Raw genomic sequence first — 21,506 nt, forward strand, 5'->3', positions numbered from 1 at the left:
CTTATTATTTATTATTTATTCATCACACAAATTTTATGCTATGCATATTCTTATACTATATATTTTGTAATGGCAGTAACTGGAAGACAGACATGTTTCATTTTCATTCTTATCATATTGGTATAGGCACAGATAATATACTACTACATTAACAGTATATTTTGTAGATTAGGACTAAGTCTTTTATGCCGCCTTTAAATTTTAATACAACCAGATTTGAGCAATTTTTAATTCCATCGAATATGGACAGTATTTTTAACACATCATAATAGCAAATCTATACTAATAATATAAAGCTGAAGAGTTTGTTTGTTTATTTATTTGAACGCGCTAATATCAGGAACTACTGATCCGATTGGAAAAATTATTTCGGTGTTGGATAGCCCATTTATAGAGGAAAGTTATAGGCTATATATCATCACGCTAAGACCAACAGGAGCGGAGCAATGCGGGTGAAACCGCGGGAAACAGCTAGTACAATATATTTATGTATGTAGTAATGTTAGAGACCGACTAACGTATACCGACCGATTTACGTACATTTTCAATTACATATTATGTCCTATGAGAAATATTTTATATTCTTTAGCACATTACTAACTAATGAAGGCTGTTTATTTATAATACATACTATAATAAGAAAAAAGGAAGAAGTAAGTAGAGTATCTATATTCTAAACTGTAAAGGAATGTTTTTAAACTATAGATAAAATTTATTGCACATAACAATAATATATTCATCCATTTTTTATACAAATTATTTCTATTACTTCATACAAAATATTTTTTTGACAATTTTGCAACAATTTTACTCTATTAGATTGTTTACCACCATTTTAATTTCAAATACTTTTTAACCAAATTGTGATGTCCATGTCTGTATTCAATTGAATTCAATAAATTAACAGAAAACATTAGGATGAACAATTTATTTTTAACAACTCATATAAAATAACAATTTCACACATCTTACAATGCAATACTTCACATTAATATGTGATTCAACTAAGAATAGATTGAATTTTATAACTAAACTAGCGGTCCGCCCCGGCTTCGCCCGTGGTACATATGAAAAATAGATGTTGGCCGATTCTCAGACTTACCGGATATGCACAGAAAATTTCATGAGAATCGGTCCACCCGTTTCGGAGGAGTATGCAGACTAACATTGTGACACGAGAATTTTATATATAAGATTCTTATAACGTCTTATAAGAATTTAGTCAGACAAATTAAAACATCACTACATAGTATAAAACAAAGTCGCTTTCTCTGTCCCTATGTCCCTTTATATGCTTAAATCTTTAAAACTACGCAACGGATTTTGATGTGGTTTTTTTTTAAATAGATAGAGTGATTGAAGAGGAAGGTTTTAGTATATAATTTATTAGGTTTTAGACCAAGCGGGCGAAGCCGCGGGCGGTAAGCTAGTAATAAATACAATATGAATTTGACATACCTACATATTTAATTTGAACTTTGTTCACATATCAAAAATCTATGACATTACAATCATTTCATGAGGTTATCTTATTCAATTGCGTTTTACATACTGTGGGAGGTGGAATTCCTCCATCGAAAAAGGGAGGATTTTCGACCACGACCAGTCTACTCGACTGGCCGGCCGCTAAGGCCTCGATGAATGATGTCGGAAAGTTGCATATATGCTCTGTAGCGAAAACATTTCGCTTGCGCGATTCAGAGCGAGGTGTCGCTAAACATACTATATTCATTATATTGAAAAGACCATATAGATTGCTTTTTGAATTTTTTAACAACATTTGATAATAATTTTTAATTCACATTTGACACCAAATTGTCACATAGGTCACCTTCACCTACCTATACCTATTCCCAGTTGAATCACACTACACTACACTTCACTACAACACTACACTTCACAAATCTTCCCGTTGCTCATCATCGGTGTCATCATAACCGTCATCATCGCTGACGTCACGGCTGATGGACTGTTGTGGTAGACCACCACCAAAACCGTAAGGGTCTGCGCCGTGCACCTATAAAATAAAAATTTCAATCATCAACAAATATAAAACTCAAAGGTGACTGATATACTGACCTATCAACGCACAGCCCAAACCACTGGACGTATCGGGCTGAAATTTGGCATGCAGGTAGATGTTAGGACGTAGGCATCCGCTAAGAAAGTATTTCCCGAAATTCTTGCGGGAACGGGGAAAAACGGGGATGCACGTACAAAGTCGTGGGTGGAAGCTAGTCATCAACAAATTTCAAGGTCGCGTCATGGCAATGCCGTCACGTCATGGAATAAGGCGACGATAAAGTATGCCACGTGTGTGTCTATATGTTTAAATCTTTTAAACTACGCAATGGATTTTGATGCGGTGTTTTTTTAATATCTTTTTTTTTGATCGAGTGATCCATGAGGTAGGTTTTAGTAAATAATTTATTTACCTTACCTTACTCTTGAATCACTCTATCTACTAAAAAAACCGCGTCAAAATCGGTTGCGTATTTTTAAAGATTTAAGCATACATAGAGACATAGGGACGTAACAAGCTACTATTTATACTATGAAGTGATTTATATATTCTATTACCTTAGTATATTCCGCCTCCATTTCAGCGGTCCACGTGGTGTCTTCTTCGTTTGGCAACATCCAGTCTTCGCAGTAGTTCGTGTGTTTGAAACAGATCTGTAAAAATATAATTAACAATATTAAAAAAATTACAATAGGATTAAGAGACAGCCCTATTTTTTATGTACCTATACATATATCATGTAAAAGAATGCAGTGTTAATTACACCAAGTATAAACTATAAACTTAAGAATAACTGAATAGATTTTCATGATTTTTAGTTTGTTGAATTAGAAATTAAGAAAATTATTTAAAAAAAATGCTAACAGGACGAAGGGCATGCAGCTATTAATCTCTCACGCGTCCTACTATAACATACTGATTTAGTTACGAGCAAATAATGTACGTAGGACGCGTGAAGCTTTAATTTAAATTAATTTCTAAATGAATAACCATCATTTGTATTCTACATCTTATAATAAATATAGTAAAAAACCTTTTACATTACTAAAATAAACTTATAAAATCTTTATAGAAATTTAGCGCAGCGCCATCTAGTGTCAAACTAAGCAAACAAGTGCGTTATAAACAAACCTATACATTTGTTTATTAAAGTACTTCTAGAGTGCGTTTCACGAAAGAGTTCCCCTGCCGTTATGTTGGCTTACCTGACTGTCAAAAACGAAAATATTTTTTTTTAATCAAAAATGACAGAGAAAATATTCTCCTTTCTAGGCAGCCGACCCCGTAAGATACGGGATAAGGCTAGGAAGAAAGGAGAATATTTTCTCTGTCATTTTTGATTAAAAAAAAATATTTTCGTTTTTGACAGTCAGGTAAGCCAACATAACGGCAGGGGAACTCTTTCGTGAAACGCACTCTAGAAGCATTTTTCATTTGTCATAGCATAGTTTAACATTTACCACTACTACCAATTTTAGGAACCGTTTTTTGAGAGAAAAGCCGCAAAAAACTAATTACTCTTTTAAAGTCGTGTCAATTTCAATACATGCATATATCATTATAATTTTACCAAAGAACTGTCCTGTCCTAAAGTGAAAACATTCTATGGATATAGAGTAATTATCTGTTATCCTGGTATATAAGCTACATAACTGCCGAGTATCTTCGAAATCTGTTCAGCGGCTTTCGCGTGAAAGAGCAAATAGAGAATGAGTAAAAATATGCATTAGGATGCACACTAACATAATTAAATTGAACAAGCTAACTCTTTAAATATTTCAATTTGTTTATATTTTTCAACATATTGGTTTATAAAATGAATAAATTAAAAAAAATTTATTAAAGTTAACCAATATCTTTAGAAATATACGCAAATAAATTTTTTCCACCTACCTCCTTTTCTGCGTCAGGCATGACGTCATCTTCCGGTCTATTCTTGTACAAGTCAGTTATTTCATCTTCGTTTTCTTCAAACATACGTTCACACTGCAAACAAATATCAATAAGTTTATAGCTTATTTCTATTTAAAACAAATAAACGTACTTACATACAGAAAAATTATGCCATAATAAGACCTTTAAAGTTACAACACTGCTACTATAGTCCTTTTCACATATGATGATTCCTGTGACACTTCATCGTGTTCCGAATTACGTATTTTATGTTTAAAACGCCAAAATATTTTTAGTGCATAATATTTTTATTTTATAGCGGCATTATTACCAAAAACATAAAAATGAAACATCTTAAGCTTATAAATAAAAAACAGTATTGTTTAGTTTAATATAATGAAAAATAAAATAAAATAACACTAAAATATAATACCTACGCAATTCGTGTACATGAAATGGATCGTTGAAAAATCATAGAGTTGGAAAATCTTATAATCGGCGCCCATCTTGTGATCGTTTGTCAATCGAGTCAATCGTCTGTACGATTGCGTCAGCCTTGTATTATTTGTATACAAGTTGCATTTTTATATTGATACTTTACGTGGTATTCTGTTATTGTTACTAATTGTTATTGTTGACTTTTTGTTGCTGTTGTTTGCTAGGTTTCCTTAGTTAATTGTTGGCGAAATGCCGAAAAAACTAATTTTGGTACTTTATTCAAATCGATTTCATTTCCATATAAAATATTATCGATTATCGGAAACAATTGATATGATTTCAGTAAATACATCACTACACGTGTCAAAAATCGATGTGTCACAGAAATCATCTTAGGTGGAAAGGACTATAGACATTGACAAAATTGTGGCAATGAAATACTGCCATAAATTAAAACATTGAATTGAAGTTACTTATTTTGACGCTACCTGTTTATAAAGATTATATGAAAATATTAGTGTAGGTACCTACATGTAAAAAACAATCAATAAGAATACTTTAATCTAAGTTTTTGAAGATAAATTTCTTTAGGCGCGTTTAGAGTAAAATTTCAAGGTAGCTTTATGGCAATACCGACACGTCATGGAGCTCGGCACACACGCTCTTTTATTATATCCATTAAATATCCAAAACTGTTGGACTGATTTTAGCAGAAGCGAAGCCAGAATATTCAGTTATTGTTATATTAGGCGTAACTAAGACACCTTTATTAAAACTATTTTTGACGTGACAACGTCTTATAATTCGATTGAGCCGGCTGCACGCACGAAAAAACATGACTCATGCGGCGTTACCTCGCTCTGAGGCGTTCCATGTAAGGCTTGAAGTGCAAGCGAGAGCGCGGAACGAGCGACAAAGAAGCACAATCGGACGTTGTCACGTTCAACTATCGTCAGTAAACCGACTTTACAGACAACCAATTTTTTACAAATGTTATATTTGTAAGATAAAAACACCATCATTATCTTTACAATTAAACATTTAATAATCCCGTAATTGATTATAATCTTATCATCGAATCACCACCTGTTTTTCACTAATACATAAACAAATTATTTATAGAAAAAAAAATTGGTTGTCTGTAAAGTCGGTTTACTGACGATAGTTGAACGTGACAATGTCCGATTGTGCTACTTTGTCGCTCGTCGCGCTCTCGCTTGCACTTCAAGCCTTACACGGAACGCCTCAGAGCGAGGTAACGCCGCATGAGTCATGTTTTTTCATGCGTGCAGCCGGCTCTATCAAATTATAAGACGTTGTCACGTCAAAAATCATCTTCATATTGTAAAGCACTTTAGAATTTTCATAACATAGTAACAAACAAACATACAAACTTTCACATTTATTATATTAGTAGTATAAACTCACATAGTACTCCAAGCTCTTGTTCAAATCGTCGTCCGTGACGAACCTCGTCTTCGAAAAGTCTGGGTTCATGCCGCCATTTTCTACCATCAGTTGCATGATGGCCAGCTTGCCGGTCGCCTTGTAGTATACGCGCACGTAGTCGTCCATACGCTTGCCTGGAATATCATCATCCATAAATATAAACGAACTAGCTTTTAAGTTTAAACTTAACAACTTAACTATACATATACAAAAATGTTGTGTGGTTTTATGAAACCACGGTAAAAGTGAAACTTAGGCACAAAATTATCGTATTTGTACGATAATTATCCTACGGTTCGACCGTCACGCGACATGCGCTACACAGACCAAAAAGTTTGAGACGATGTAATAAAAGTTTCACTTTAAAAACCTTCATCAAGACTATCTCTTAAATAAAATATAGCAAAAAACCCCTAAAGATAAAGGTGACAGACGGTAACCATGAAAGAAAGAAAAAAAAGATAAGAAATTTATTGCCAAAACACATTATATACAAAATTTATCTTAAAATTAAATGAGGCAAATAGACATATCCTTAGCAAATGCTGCACAAAAACAGCGCTGATTTACAGGCTGTACCAATGATTGAGGTTTGTCGATGATGTCTATAATAGCATTATTGCCAGTGTGAGAAAGAGATGGCGCTAGATAACCTATATGGCGCCGTCATATTTCCACATTGGCAACATGGTACAAATGGCAACATGGGTCTGACTGTAAAAATGCTTGCTCGATCAACTATTTCTGTAAAACTTTTATAGTAAAATCTGTTTCTATTACCTATCTGCTATACTATTTGTACCTGAAATTAGAATGTTACCTAGTATACCTATTATCTTCTCACTAGGGGACGTATTATGACCTCTTATTTCCAGACAGATTACGCGCTGAATTGACTGTCTGGCAAATTCATATTATGCCAACTAGCCATGGTTAATTATGGTATTATATGAATTTGCCAGTCAGTTCAATTCACGGCGTAAACTGACTGGGAATAAGAGGTCATAATACAGCCCTAGATATATTAAAAAGCACAGATAATAAAGATAGATTATAGATACTAACAAATTCCATCAATCATTTCAGAAATGTACACAGCTGATCGGTGAGCGGGCACCTTTTGTTGCATGGTGTTGCCAGCTGCATCCATTCTGAAGTTGCCAACCTGAAAAATATTAATATTTTTTATTTTTTTATATACATATAATAATTACTGTTGTGCTGTTTGTGCCAAAAACTAATCTAATTAATCAAGAATTAAATTAATTATAAATCTGATAGTTACTTACTTAATATAGAATTTTTTTTTGTTTTTGTTTTTTTTTGGAACATTATCATAAAAGTAATTAGTTTGTTTTTTATAGAGTAAATAATTACACTATAAAGATATTTGTAATTTGGGGAATAATTACTTTTAAGTATTTGTCTGTGTTAAATTGATTGAAAAAAAAAACATTTAATTTTTTTTTTATTACACAATCTATGTGTTATATATTACAAATAAAACATTATATATCAGCCCCTCCATTCATTGGTGAAATAGATTTAAAATTGTTGAAGTACTATTTTTTTATATGTAGTGATAAGAGTTTATTTATAGTTTTTCCTTTTATCTCAAAAATTCATCTATTTTTTGTTTTATTACACAGTTACACTAAACCAAAAATTCAAAAACAATTGACAAAGGTGTTATTTTTATATCATACTAGAAGTATTTATTTACAGTTGCTCTATATAAATGAATCGATCGTATCTAATTAAATGAATTGTTTCAATTGATATGCGTATAATGAGCGATTGATTTATATTTACTTATTACATCCTACGACATCAATCATTATAATATCTTTCGTTTGCGGAAGCTATAGACAATTTACTATATTACTTACTAGTGGTACGCCCCAGCTTCGCCCGTGGTACATATTTCGCAATAAAAGGTAGCCTATGTCCTTTCTCGGGTATCAAAATATCTCCATACCAAATTTCATGCAAATTGGTTCAGTAGTTTAGGCGTGATTGAGTAACAGACAGACAGACAGAGTTACTTTCGCATTTATAATATTAGTATGGATTGGCCCTGTTCACAATAGGCAGCGTTGGGCATGTACAGGCAATCACGATAGTGTAAAGGACATAAATGTCTATGATTGGCTATCATTAAAAGTGTGTGTTCATAATTGCCGAAACACAGCAAGAGTACAATTACAAATATTGGTTGTTTAATTATAATAATTGTAATATTCAATTTGCACTATAATTTATTTTATCAATGCCTACTTGACTATTTTAAGTATTATATTCTACAGTACCTAAATCGAAGGACTTAACGGTTCTCTTAATTAATCTAATCACAAATGATTACCACACAATAACTTATCATATATATATTGTGAATTACGTGACATCTTACAATATATGTACTTACATCTACTTTTTTCCATTTATCCACCTTTTTTATCGCATTGTTAAGCTCATCGAAGGTCGTCCGGCAAACTGAAAATATAAAATGGAATTTAACAAATAATTTACCTTCCTTAACATAATGAAAACATGTAGTTATTTGAGAGCAAAGAACTTATAACAAACCTAAACATTTTAAATTTCGCGGATCTATTGCCGCAGAAACTAGTGTTAAAATAAAAGGCAATACTATTATAGAACTAGCTAAATGCATTTTAGAGAAATGAATGCAATAATGGTGCTTTTTCAGTCCAACTTTACACTAAAATGCGGCTAAAACTTTATTCTACGTGTTTAAAATGTTTATCATTTTCATATTGCCCGTAAATACACGAACTCTTTTGTGATTGGCTTACTATGACGTATAAGATTAATGTCAATAATGACAATGCAATGTTGCCATTTTTTACGCAAACTATATTTATGACAATTGACAGAAAGTTTAGCTAAGTACATATTAAGTACATATTCTAGGGACTTATTAAAGTCTAAACTTTCTATTCAGTTTATATTGGTATAAAATCGCATTATCTACTTATTAATATTCATATAAATTTATATATCGATAGTTATAAAATCGACTTTTGAAATAACACAGTAAGCATGACTTGATCTTAGGTTGATCTTAGGACTTGATAGTTATTACGTGCTTGGTACAAACCTCAGTACAAATTTACAAACATATTCAAAGAAATATTTTAACGATGGGCATGCATCAAGATCAACATGCTTGTAGCAACGTCACATGAATCACAAAGTGTGAACTCTTGGTGTGAACTGTGAAACTATACAAAACAAGGCAACCATCCATCAAATACACAACGGATGTCAAAATAAAAACTAGCAATTAGAATTTCACAATTCTATAGCAAAAGGAAAAAAACTTATTTTAACGTAAACTTTAATAATATAAATTGATTTTATTCTCTGTATAATAACAGATTTTATGAAAATAGGCAAGCGATAATTATTGTCCATATTCAATAGCTCCCTAGTTCACCCGTTCTCCGGTTTTCCGCCCGCCTCCCTCCACCTCACCCTCCACCATCAACCGACCCAAACTAAACCAACAGAACAGTTCGCATTCGGTCTCTATGCGCGGAAGACGTACGTTTGACGGAATGCATATATTTTTTGTGCACTTTAAATCTTCTCAGAACCTTAAAATACCATAATCCATTTGATAAATACATCAAGAAGTGAAGTTCCTGTGAAATTTGTGAAGAAAATAATCGATTTCGATTAAAAATACAGGTAAGTGCTCAATTGACAAGCTGCATCTTTTACTATTATCTGCTTTTAATTACATAAAAAATACATTTCCATTGCTGTTTTAGTTGTATTTAGTCATATTATGTAGGAAAAACATGATTTTAAGACCATATTGTTCTAAATTGATATCTACCATATTTGCATCTAACATACGTTGATAAATTTAAAACATATTTCGTATCATAATTCATATGAATATCATATGGATACGTTCAAGATACAGTTCACGTTACGAGTTTAGTAAAAAACGTAATTTCATAATGATAGACCGCGCGCTCTCGTCGACAACTTGGCAACGCGATGTCTAATTAAATTGTGAAAAAAAGTTCGATCATCGTAAACAAGCAAGTGTCTAATCCGACCGGCGTTTCCCTTTGTTTTTTGTGTGAAATCGGCCCTTTGTCCTTCGTCGAAGAGCGTTGGGTGCGCCGGGGTATAGGAATTTCGACTCTAGAAAAGTGCCATAATACATAATGATATACATTCGTCGCTCGGGTCGCTCGCTGCCGTTCCCCGCGTCGTTTTCATATAGCTGTGTTCGTGTGTATCTACAAAGAATACGTCAGTGTGGTCGTGCGGTAGTTTGTTTATAGTGCGCGCCGACGTAATCCAGCCTTTATGCCTAGTGGCGCAAGGCGGGGTATGCTATGTAGGTCGGCGTCCTCGTCGCTGTTTGTCTATCGATCTCTGCGGTGGCCAATGGCATATGTCCTGCGCGGCCGTGCCTCACCCCGCTCTGGTGAAAGCCGGCGCGATGTATCACGCTCACAACTAACATCTATCTATATTTTACATTATATGTACTATCTTATCATATAAGACGCAACAGCGTCGCTCGCTTTGTTCGTTTGCGGCCGACTAGATTTTGTATTTATACATCGTATAGGTGGCTCGGAGTAGGCGATGGTTATGAATGTTTTGTCGACTTGTCGGTTCTGTTTGCGGAGCGTCACGGCTGCGCGGGGGGGGAGGCGTAAACCCGAAATAGAAGCGCGGATTGGAAACGCAGCGACGTGGCAACAGCGCCACTGTGCGTTCAGTGTAGGTTCAAAATGGCGCCTGTGCGTGATCGATACCGTGGTATTCTTGTTAAAATGTCCGTATTTGTGAATTATCTGGTTGTTGGTCGGCCCGAATGGTGCTCTGGAAACGCGGGGTGTGTGCCTCGCAAGCCGGTGCCCGACCTCAATGTACGTATCTTGGAGAATATTGCGCCGGCACTTGTCTAGGTATGGATATGTCTAGCAATCGTAAATCCATGGCCAGTACATGTCGCTTGCATATCCATATCTAGTATCAGGACATTGTTCTATGCAGTATAAACCTACGGTAAATGAAACATCGTATGCGAAAATGCTTTCTTTTCAGGTGTTACGTAATACGTCATACATTAGATGAATATTTTCTAAAAGAAAGATACAGAATATGATTCAAAACTACACTATAGGGGTCAGTTAGCATAATTGAAGCAATTTAGAACGGAACATAGTAAATTATATAAATCATCATGATCATGAGGTTGCAGCTGATAATGAAAACAAGATGGCGGCCGCGATCGTAAAATTAAGACGCAGTAGCAAGCACGTAACGCTGGCAACGTCGCGCTGATGTAAACCCAATCACTTGTTCCATCCGATAAGAATTTTCAAGGCTGACCGATTCGTTCGTATCGTACAGTATAGTGAATTAATTTACGCGTGAATCGTGATAATTCCAATCCAAAATCGAAATACGATTTTCAAAATTAGTACAATCCAATTCTTTCAAAGTACCTACATATCGTTGTGTTATTCCACACAATAACAACCAAATAGCGTGCCTAGTTTTATTTGTACACAGTAATCAGTGTGCTACATTGTTGAAAGACGAAAGTATGACTACCTATAGATGTAACAAAATCACACACACATGCATATGATACACAAACAAGAATTTAATTACACTACTGCGTATGTTTGGTATGTTACAACGAAATTACTTCAAGTTTTTATTAATTAGATTACTTCTTCGAAACAATGAAATATTGAGTTCTGACGTACCTATCTGGATATTTTGTCTTGGGTGGGTTAAAGTACTGATAAGTAGACAAAATTAAAAAGTTGCGCCTCATTCTGAATTTTGTGCTACGAATAGGTGTTTGAATTTTGTTTATTTGTCTTTGTTAAGATTACATAAGCCTTAAAATTGCATTTTCTAATTCGCTTTTAGAACATTTTAAATGACCTCATTCGTCTTCATAAGCACCGTGGATTCCATTTTTTGAAAAAAAAAAATGTTTTCTTAAAATAATTACTTATACGGATGTTTTATAAGTAGATGACGTAGTATAGACAATGTAGTTTAGTCTTTAGTTAAATAATTGCTTTCAATAAAACAAATTGTTGCTTTTCTAGATTTTTTCTTTAATTAATGGTACCTAGCAATCTTCTGTATCCTCATACTATGAGGATAGATTATTCAAGCCTACCATATTAATTTATATAATAAAAATCGATATTCGATATTGTTCTTTTTTTTCTAATTAAAATGTTCTTAAAAATGTTTTATAATATCTTCTCTATGAATTAATAAAATTTTTACATCTGTCATGTACACAATATGTTTTATTACCCGTGGTGCTATTAGCAGTGACTGCCTCGAGGACTGCCTACTCAATAAAAAAAATGAAAAAAAGAAGCTGCATCACCTACCTAGTCCCGTAGCCACAGTCTGCAGTATCCTTGAAGCTAGTGATATTTATCTACCCATATTAATAAATTAATTTCCTCGACTATTTCTTTTATTTTCCTCAAACTGTTACGCTGTTATGGAAATTGATTGACCGAGTTTGTACCGACCTTCATTTGCAAGGTTCTTATTTGCAGATTCAACTTATTTAATCTGAAACTGTGACCTTAATATATTTAACTGCCTGTAAACGAAATGTCCCACCATGTAACAAATAGACCAAAATTGGTTGCAGAATTACATTCTGCCTGCTAACAACGTTGATAAAGCATCTCATTTCGTATATAAAAATGGATAGAAATTTCATTGCTCTTCACTATTTTGACAAAAATGTATCCAATATGGTGCGGTGTTTCAAGAATTGACTGTTATCTTGGTACTTGTGATTTGATTGATTGTAGAGGTTTTTTAACCACGCTACTATTTTCTCATTATTCCCCTCGATAACTTTCTGTTGTCAAGGCAACCTCTCCTGAGCTCAATAACTGTCGCCCACTACATACTTTTATCACAAGCTCACAAATCGCTGCATCTGAATAATATTATTTATTTGCCTTTATTTTAAGACGTTTTGGCGGGAAACCTAAAATGTACCGCCTCTATTCAATACTGTATAATTTTGGATAAGGAGAAAGGAGATTTGTTTTGGTCTACCAACTTCGTGGTGATTCGTCGGTCGTGGCATTTCGTATCACGTCCGTTCGTTTCGCTCGTTATTATTTTGCGCGACGTTGCCGCATCGTCCTGCGCTCCAGGTTCGATTACTCGGTTGTAGGCAGGCCACCACTGGGTTGCGTGGAGGCGCTGAGCCACAAGTCAGTCGGGCGCGCAGCTTGGTGCGCGACGTTCGTGCGCGGAGGGCTCCGCTCGTTTCCCTGGTTATCTGGTCCACTTTTTGTGCGAGTGTGAGCGAGACAGCTTATCGTTGAAGAGAGGAAGTGGAGCACGAGTGAGATAGCATTATGGCAGTGTCGCAACCTCGCCCACCTGACCGTGTTGACGCCGCGCTCGAAAAAGTTGCGCCGTTGCGCTATTTGGAGGCGCACGAATGTGCTCGCAAGGAGCGTGTCGTGACGCGTTATTATCACAAATCATTGTCATACAAGAGTTTTTTGAGTTATAAGAAAATACTGAAAGCCTATATTCAAGATTTCATCGCTGGTTCGAGTTATATTCAACGGTATGTGAAATAAGTTATTTTTCGAAACAGCTTTACAACGTTATCTATTATGTTCAGATAAGTACCTACTTATGTGCTCACATCTCATTAATATCGATATGCATCGTGTCTAAAATTCCATAAATATGCTATATTGCGTTTATGCGCGCGATGTAATTGTTGGTATTTAATCGCCATTTTCTACATCGGTGACGAATACTGCCGCGCCGTCCCCGTTTCCTTCGACCCAATGGAAACCGGACCTTACCGCTTTATTCTGTAAGACAATTACAGAAAATCAAATTCAACTTCCAATGACTATGATTCATTGTGGAAATAAAAATATTTTCTTGTGAGACTTCTACCTTGAAAAAACTTAAAACGTGAACGCCGCAATATCTAAAGGCAGAACGCGTCCGTAAAAAAGGCGGGATATGTCATTATTGTTGTGTCATTTGTTTTGTGCTGACTACTCAGTGCTCGCTGAACAGTTTTTTTCGTGGCGTTGAAAGTTACGTGAGCTATCGCATTTTGCTTTTCTTTCCGTTGAAATTGTGCATATAGCCGGTCTGATATCGATTTGTATACGTTTTCCGCTATAAATAAGTGTGAGTTTGTGTCATCGCCTTCATTTGAGACCGGTTTTCGAATAAACCTGTGCGAGTGGAGCGAGCTAGCCATTTGGAATTTCGAAGCAGCTTGACTTTCGAACACGCCTTCATAGATTTCGATATTTCGTTGCGTAATTTGTTTGTAAGCTACTGAGCTTCTTATACCATGCGTTGATAAACGTCACGTTTTCATACTTTATATAGACCGTCCCACGCATTACAAAGTGCGATGACGTCACCGCGAGGGATATTCAATAAATAAGTTGTGGCAGTGTTTAGAATTTGTTAAGAAAATATTAAATAAAGTAAGTGTTATGGTTACGTAATCTTGATGCTGTTCTTAGTATACTGATTACTTGTGTATTGATGACGCGAAACTATCTCATTGGTCTAAATTACATTTATTTAAATGATTACATTAATTACAATTAAATAACATGACTTATAATTCATTTAAAACAAATGGCATCGATCAAACAAAGGAACTTAACCTGATAACCTAAAAACTTAAGTGTCACATGGACACTTCACACGTCTCTGTAATGTTTTAACCTTATTAACAAAAATACCGTTAATCGTCAGCTGTTAGTTTAACATTTTGTACTAAATTTAAACATACTGCATAATTTTATTATAAACATGTACCTACAGTTATCCAGAGGCATCCACATGGTTAACAGACATGATATCTTAGTATTTATTGAAAACTTTAAATTTCGAAATCAATCTACTCATGGTTTGCTATTAAGTAAGTAAAAACAAATAGGTAATTATTAGAACAGGAAGGCATGTAATTAAAAACTACATCATAACCTTTCTTTTGGTACTTGACACTGTAACAATATCGTTAATCAGCACTTGATTGTGTAAGCTCATGCTCATAGTAATTGTAACATATCAAATTTTAATGCTTATTTAGTTTTTCTAACACAATATTATCTTTCATTCTGTGAAATATTTATAAATGATAAATTTTTCTTTATAAACCCTCTGGAGTTATTAAATTGTCTCAATAATTTAATGTTTAAATTAATATTCGAAAAATTATATTTCACAGTACCTACTTATCATCATTTAGTAATTTTTTTTTTACTTAACATTTACTAAAAACAATAACTTAATGATGCTAATGTTAAAATATCTAGCTAATAATAGCTGAAATTCTAAAAATAATCACTGTCAGATATTACAATATAAAGGTTAAGGTGACATAAATGGTGGATTAAAAAAACTGAATTTAATTGTTTTTAAGGATACTTTTAAACATTCCCTCAATCCCGTTGCTCACTTACAATAAGTGTGACAACTGCGTACAGAGGGATATAGCAAATTAGCATTGGAAGCGTCACACTCTAGTGGGCTATGGCGTGCCGAAAATGTTAAAACACCCAATTGTAACTGCAGAATATAATATCTTTAATTATTCATTCCAAATTTTCATGTTATTGTTAACATTATAATGTTTTCTTTTCTTCTGACACAGTATTATTTATTTAAGAGTGCCTTTGTCCTTACAATAGAGCTCTTTATTCTTAAACCAATTAATTGCATTCATTAAAATTTGTAAACTATCAAATATGAAATAATTCAATGCAAAATATACCTAACTTGTTTAATTGCATGCATTAATTGCATTCATTAAAATTTGTAAACTATCAAATATGAAATAATTCAATGCAAAATATACCTAACTTGTTTAATTGCATGCATTTATAAAGGCTTAATTGTATAATTAGTGATGTTAATTTTACTGAAAATAAATTAGAATGGCAGTTTAATAATAAATAACTATTGTACTCATTTTCTTTTCATCTATTCATATTATGACAAACAAAACATCATTATATCAACATAACAATTTTTCATAATTCACCGTTGAAATAAAATGTCATCATAATAATAAATTATTAGTCTACTAGCTGTTGCCCGCGACTTCGTCCGCGATTCGGTCGTTTTTCGTCATTCGTCGTTTAAAAAAAATACGTGACACTTTATTTTTGAATGTTCTTAATTGTCTCTTATAAAATTTAACTACATTAAAATTGAATACTCTGATAAGAAAATCTTAAAATCATCGAAAATCATAGACATCGAATATCTGAGGAAAACATGAATGAATGTGATTTAAATTCTACATTTCTTAGTAATTAAAATAATAATCTAAATTAAAATATGTAGATTAACAGTTTGAGCGCACCATTATAGAATATGTACCTAAGTAATAAATTACGTTAGTTTACATAGTAACTTTACTAAAAACACGATGACTTTCTTTCGCGCTCGGTACCACAAACTAAACATGTTTGTGGTACGTGGCCCGCGTCACTTTACCCCCCACGAGTTCCCCTCCGTTGCTATGCGAAAATACATTCGTCGCCCTACTGTAGGAAAAATTGTAATACTGCGGCCTGGGCGTTATAACACGCTCAGGGAATTCCTGAGTGCTGATAGACTTCCGTCTATCGGCATTTATACCAATTTTATATTAATATCACCATCTTGAGGAAAAGCTTCTAATGTCGATTTAAAACGCATATATACGGATTAACCTGATGAATTAACATGTTCTAAAATTGTGAAATGAGTTCAGTTTTAAATTCGAGAAATATTGATTTCTTGTATTCGATTATTCGTCGTAGTCGAATACAAAATATATTTAAAGAAACTTAGGTTGGCCTTCAGGCAAAAGGGATCCTATCAAATGATAAACTTGACCTTGTATCTTAAAAGTAAGAATGAAAGGAGCATCTGATAATTGTTGAGCACCAAAGGATCATTTAAAACGCAATACTATAAGAGCTAATATTGTCTAAGAACTGTTTAGATTGCACATGTTCCTCTAAAACTTAAAAGTAGTGATTTCAAAGGTTCCGGCGTATCTTCAAACGAAAGCCGACTCCTTACTCCACTTTAAAGCATTACAAAAAGAACATACTACGTTAATATCGCCTATACAGAAGATGATCTGTAATCAATTGTGAGGTTATAAGCAAACCCACTTTTATATTATTTTGTCGGACCACACCACCGAATTTGTAGATTGATCTTCTATGTTTACCTCTAAGTCATTAAGACTATGTCGAAATCTGTCTGCAATAAGACGGGCCTCTCGCTATTCGTCCGTTTAAAGAGACCAATAGTTTCAATTCTTAATCTTTCATTAAACAAACTTATTAATCGTTCTTGTCTCAAATAATGGTAATATTCGCGTCCCTACTCTAGTCATTGCTTATGCTCATGTTCATCTTCCAGAGATCGAATAATATTATGGTGCACCCTATTATTTGTCAAACGGTCTTCATATTGAGTAAAAGTTTCAGAATTCTCGAGATAAAATATGACGATCGTGATCAGCTGTGAGACGTAATTCCCTCTCAGTGAGGGTTTCGGTCTCACGGGATAGTACAATATGCCATTTGCGATCAGCTGTGAGACGTTATATATACCCTCAGTGAAGGTTTCGGTCTCACAGGATAGTACATGCCGTTCGCGGTCAGCTGTGAGCCGCAATTCTCGTTGTGAAGCGGTTTCAGGTTCGGCATAACACATGTTGTTTTCGGTCAATAGTAAGCCTCTTATCTCTAACGATCCTTGAGAACTCTTATTTCTCATTTTCTTAACTTTGCTCGAATTTCGATATATAAAGATTTTTTAGGTGGCACTGATGCGGGTGAATAAAAATTAAAACGGACTAAGAGTGTTATAATCTCAATCATCATCATCAATACATATAATAAAATTGTGGAAAAGTGATGTCTGTACAATTAAAATATGTAGAAAAAAATTAGCAGGTGTTATTATTATCGAGAAATCGAGAGAAACCATTTTTTTCTCTTAAAAGCTCCCCCCCTCCCACTTCCCGAACTCCGATTGACCGTAATTTATTTTTCCTTACATTTTTATCATATCCTTTTCTAATGGGTTTCATCCTACTGCGATTTTTTTTTGTTTCAAAAATTATCTACCCTGGTGTACATAGGTAAATTTTCCACATAAAATGTCCTTTAAATTATGTCGTATTATATTTTTAACCCCCGACGCAAAAAGACTGGTGTTATGTGTTTGACCGCTATGTATTTCTGTGTGTGTGTGTGTGTCTGTCTATGGCACCGTAGCTGGCTAACAGGTAAACCGAATTAGATGCGGTTTTTTTTGTTAGGCAGAATATTTTCCGACGCTGGTTCTTAGATAAAGTGTATCAAAATTGGTTCATCCACTTATTATACCTACATAGGGGTAAAAGTGGGAATGAAAAAAATGAAAGTTATAATTTATTTTTAAAGATCGTCGGGAAGTTTATGAAATTATTTATTCCTTTTTCTATACACTTTTCTTCGTCTAAACGGTTTAGTTACGTGCTCTCTCTCTCTTCAGCCTTTAGTTACGTGCGTGAGACAGGAAAGATCTAATTTGGATTTGTTTCTGGATTTGATAAAAACTGAGTATCGATTAAGCTGATCAGTGGCTACTGGCTACACCATAGATTATTAAAAACATCCGTTTAAGAAAGGAAGGAAATAGAATTTGCTCCTCTCCCCCCCCCTGGTTCCTAAAAAATAATATGACATAATTTAAAATAAATTTTACGTAGAATTAGTTAGGCATTTCTTTTTTGATTTTCGATATTATATACTAATCATAATTTTTAATTACAATATGTAGTAACTATTTGGTATAGGTTAGGCATTTCATTTCTTGATTTTCTTTAATAATTTGGTACGTAAGTTTTTTAGCTCAGTTTAGTAAGAAATTTTAATAACAATTCTTTTAATTATTTATGGTAGTACAACAGTACAGTATGGTTGTACGTATTTACTCAATAATTGTATGTTAAGTAGTAATTCAGCATGGGCGTAGCCACGGTGGGGCTGGGTGGGGCGCTTACCCTGGCTTTGATCTGGTAGGTACTAATTGTGAAGGGGAGTGGGCGTGGGCGTGGGATTGGGACTGAACGTGGCATATGGCGTGGGAGTGCGAGTGGGCGCGGGAGTGGGAGCATGAAAATAAAAATGATTTTTTATTGTTGCCCCACCCTGAGCCCATGGTCATAGGTCCCATAGTCACTATTCCACGCGAACGAAGTCGCGGGGACAGCTAGTAGACAAATATAATCAGAAAGCTTTGAACTCCTAAGCTCAACCATAAAAGATAGACATTTATGATGTCGGGAGATATTTTTTATATAATATGGAGAACATTTCTTTCATACTTGATTTCTGTGTAGCTTTAACCATTAAGATACACGCATTAAGAACGCACACGCGACGAAAGCTTAAAAATGGAGTTGCTGCTCTGCTCACGAATATGAAAAATAATTGTACCAAGTTTCGTTTAAATCCGTCGAGTAGTTTTTGTTTCTATAACACAAACATTTTTGACGTCGATGTCGATCTCTAATCACCTCGTGATAGTTATTTAGGAAATATATTTCATGTGCAGAATTGACCTCTACAGATTTAATATAAGTAGGTATACATATATTTAGATTCCAATTTCCATGTAACGTTAAATTCGACTATATAATAACTAACAGACAACGCAGGTTACTCTCGTTTCCGTAAGTTGAGGCGGCTACATATTCGGTCCTAATAACATGACTTTTTGTGAACGAAACGACAGCGCGGTTTAATTCGATGGCAACACCATCAGAAAAAAGGAAATATTTTTAACTTTGAAAAAATATTATGATTTACACTATTAATACTATTTTAACATTAACACAAAATATAAGACTGTGAGTGTGTAAAAATAAATCCAGCTAGTTTCACATCACACTTATGTTTATAATTAGGTATACGACATGAAAATATATTAATTACCAAGCAATAATCATACAGATAAATACTGAACAAAAGTATTAACAGTCAAAGTATATTTTTACTAACAACATGTAAATGATGAAGGAATAATAATTATCAACGAACTAACCTTTTTGTATTAGAGTCCCGCCTCGTGATCGAATTATTAAAACACGAAGATTTTTAAAAATGTAACCAATGAACACAATCAATATTAGATTAACTGTAATGGTGTCTAGTTTGACTTAAAATAATATACATCTACCCTCACTTTTAAAAATGTAGTATATTCACACGAATTATATAAGCGCACCTTATAGGGAAGGGAAGATTTATTATGGGTTAAAGAGTTAAATAAATAAATAACATAATTATATTTAAATTATTAATTTTTAACATTGTGTTCAGTAGTGTTAACATGTAAATTGATTTGATTTTTACGAAATCTTATAGATGGCGCTGAATCAAATTTGTCTTTATAGTACTAAGATTCATTAAACAGTTTCTCTGCCCAAATTACGTAAATGACGTAGTTTTTATAGTGTAAAGCTAGATAATAGCATGGCTTACTCAAAAACAACATTTAAACATGAGTCTTTAGATTGTACGCTGTCGTAGTTCACGGAATACGTAAGAAAAGTAAAGGTTCACAGCTCCTCCCCCGGAGGTGATAGCATGATAATATGTTTAAAAAAACCTCACACGACCTGTTAGTAATATTCATGCAAAATTTGAAGTCAATCTATGCAGTACTTTTCGAGATTAGCTCGGACAAACATACAGACAAACAGACAAACAGACAAACAGACAAACAGACAAAAATTCTAAAAACTATATTTTTGGCTTCTATATCGATTATAGATCATGGATTATGTATTCTTTTAAAAAAATATTCAATGTACAGTTTTGACTTTCCTACGATTTTATTATATGTATAGATTTGATGAAAATCTTGGCAGAATGAAACACTTTTTTGTATTTTTATATCATGTTAGTAGTTATGTATTTGTTGATATTATTAATAGGGCTATTTAGATATCAAAATAATCAGATAGGCAGAATGATATGTGTGTAAATTAAAGATAAGTTTGGGAAATTAAGTAATATTATTGTACAGTTGTCAGAAAAATGTTTATTATAATGTTTTTTCTTAGTCATAATATTTCCATAATTAGATGCCAATTTTGTGTGCGTTAATCAATATAATGAAGTCTAATACAAATAATACTTTTACAACATTTTTAGTATTGAATATTCAAGATATTCTTATTGTAAAATTTTCTAAGATGTTTTATTCTCCCTTTTTAAAATCTTAAACCTGAGAAAATTAAAGAAGTTGAAGCAATTTTTAACCAATACAACAGCAGACATACAGCATACTTTACTTGCGCTGTCCGAAACATATACAACAATATTTTTCTAACAATGAACATATTGAACTATCTGTGCTCTGCGCTTTTACCTGCAGTACTCCGCTCCTGTTGGTCTTAGCTAGATGATATATAGCCTATAGCCTTACTCGATTAATGGACTATATAACACTGAAAGAATTTTTCAAATCGGACCATTAGTTCCCGAGATTTGCGAAACAAACAAACTCGTCAGGTCTATAATATTAGTATATAGATTAGAAGAACATTATTTTAATCTCAAAAACAAACTAATAATACAATAAC

General features: G+C 33.6%; 2 protein-coding genes across 11 annotated transcripts in view; one reads left to right on the forward strand and one right to left on the reverse strand.

Annotated features, from left to right (window-relative positions):
• Position 1: 1 nt before the first annotated feature.
• sel (canopy family protein seele) lies at positions 2-8,620 on the reverse strand. The gene is made up of 7 exons (XM_089712336.1): positions 8,390-8,620; positions 8,229-8,296; positions 6,869-6,968; positions 5,783-5,937; positions 3,917-4,009; positions 2,581-2,676; positions 2-2,017 (listed from the first exon to the last, which is right to left on the reverse strand). The coding sequence occupies exons 1-7, from the start codon at positions 8,475-8,477 to the stop codon at positions 1,898-1,900; spliced, it is 720 nt and encodes a 239-aa protein (XP_089568462.1). The 5' UTR covers positions 8,478-8,620; the 3' UTR covers positions 2-1,897.
• A 713-nt stretch (positions 8,621-9,333) lies between these two features.
• Sin3A (SIN3 transcription regulator family member A) overlaps positions 9,334-21,506 on the forward strand; it is a 48,195-nt gene continuing 36,022 nt past the window's right edge. For 2 of the 10 annotated variants that reach the window (XM_089712126.1, XM_089712128.1), the window contains exon 1: positions 10,440-10,725. The gene's annotated coding sequence lies outside the window, so the exon portion shown is untranslated. Of the gene's footprint in view, positions 9,518-10,438; positions 10,726-13,073; positions 13,443-13,913; positions 14,338-21,506 lie in introns of those variants that run through there. The other 8 variants (XM_089712120.1, XM_089712125.1, XM_089712119.1 and 5 more) reach the window with 8 other exon arrangements.

This window comes from Colias philodice, chromosome 28 (genome assembly GCF_061535455.1).
Source record: "Colias philodice isolate Cphi_HAF_F1 chromosome 28, ilColPhil1 Martin Lab GWU primary, whole genome shotgun sequence".
Lineage (NCBI taxonomy): Eukaryota > Metazoa > Arthropoda > Insecta > Lepidoptera > Pieridae > Colias > Colias philodice.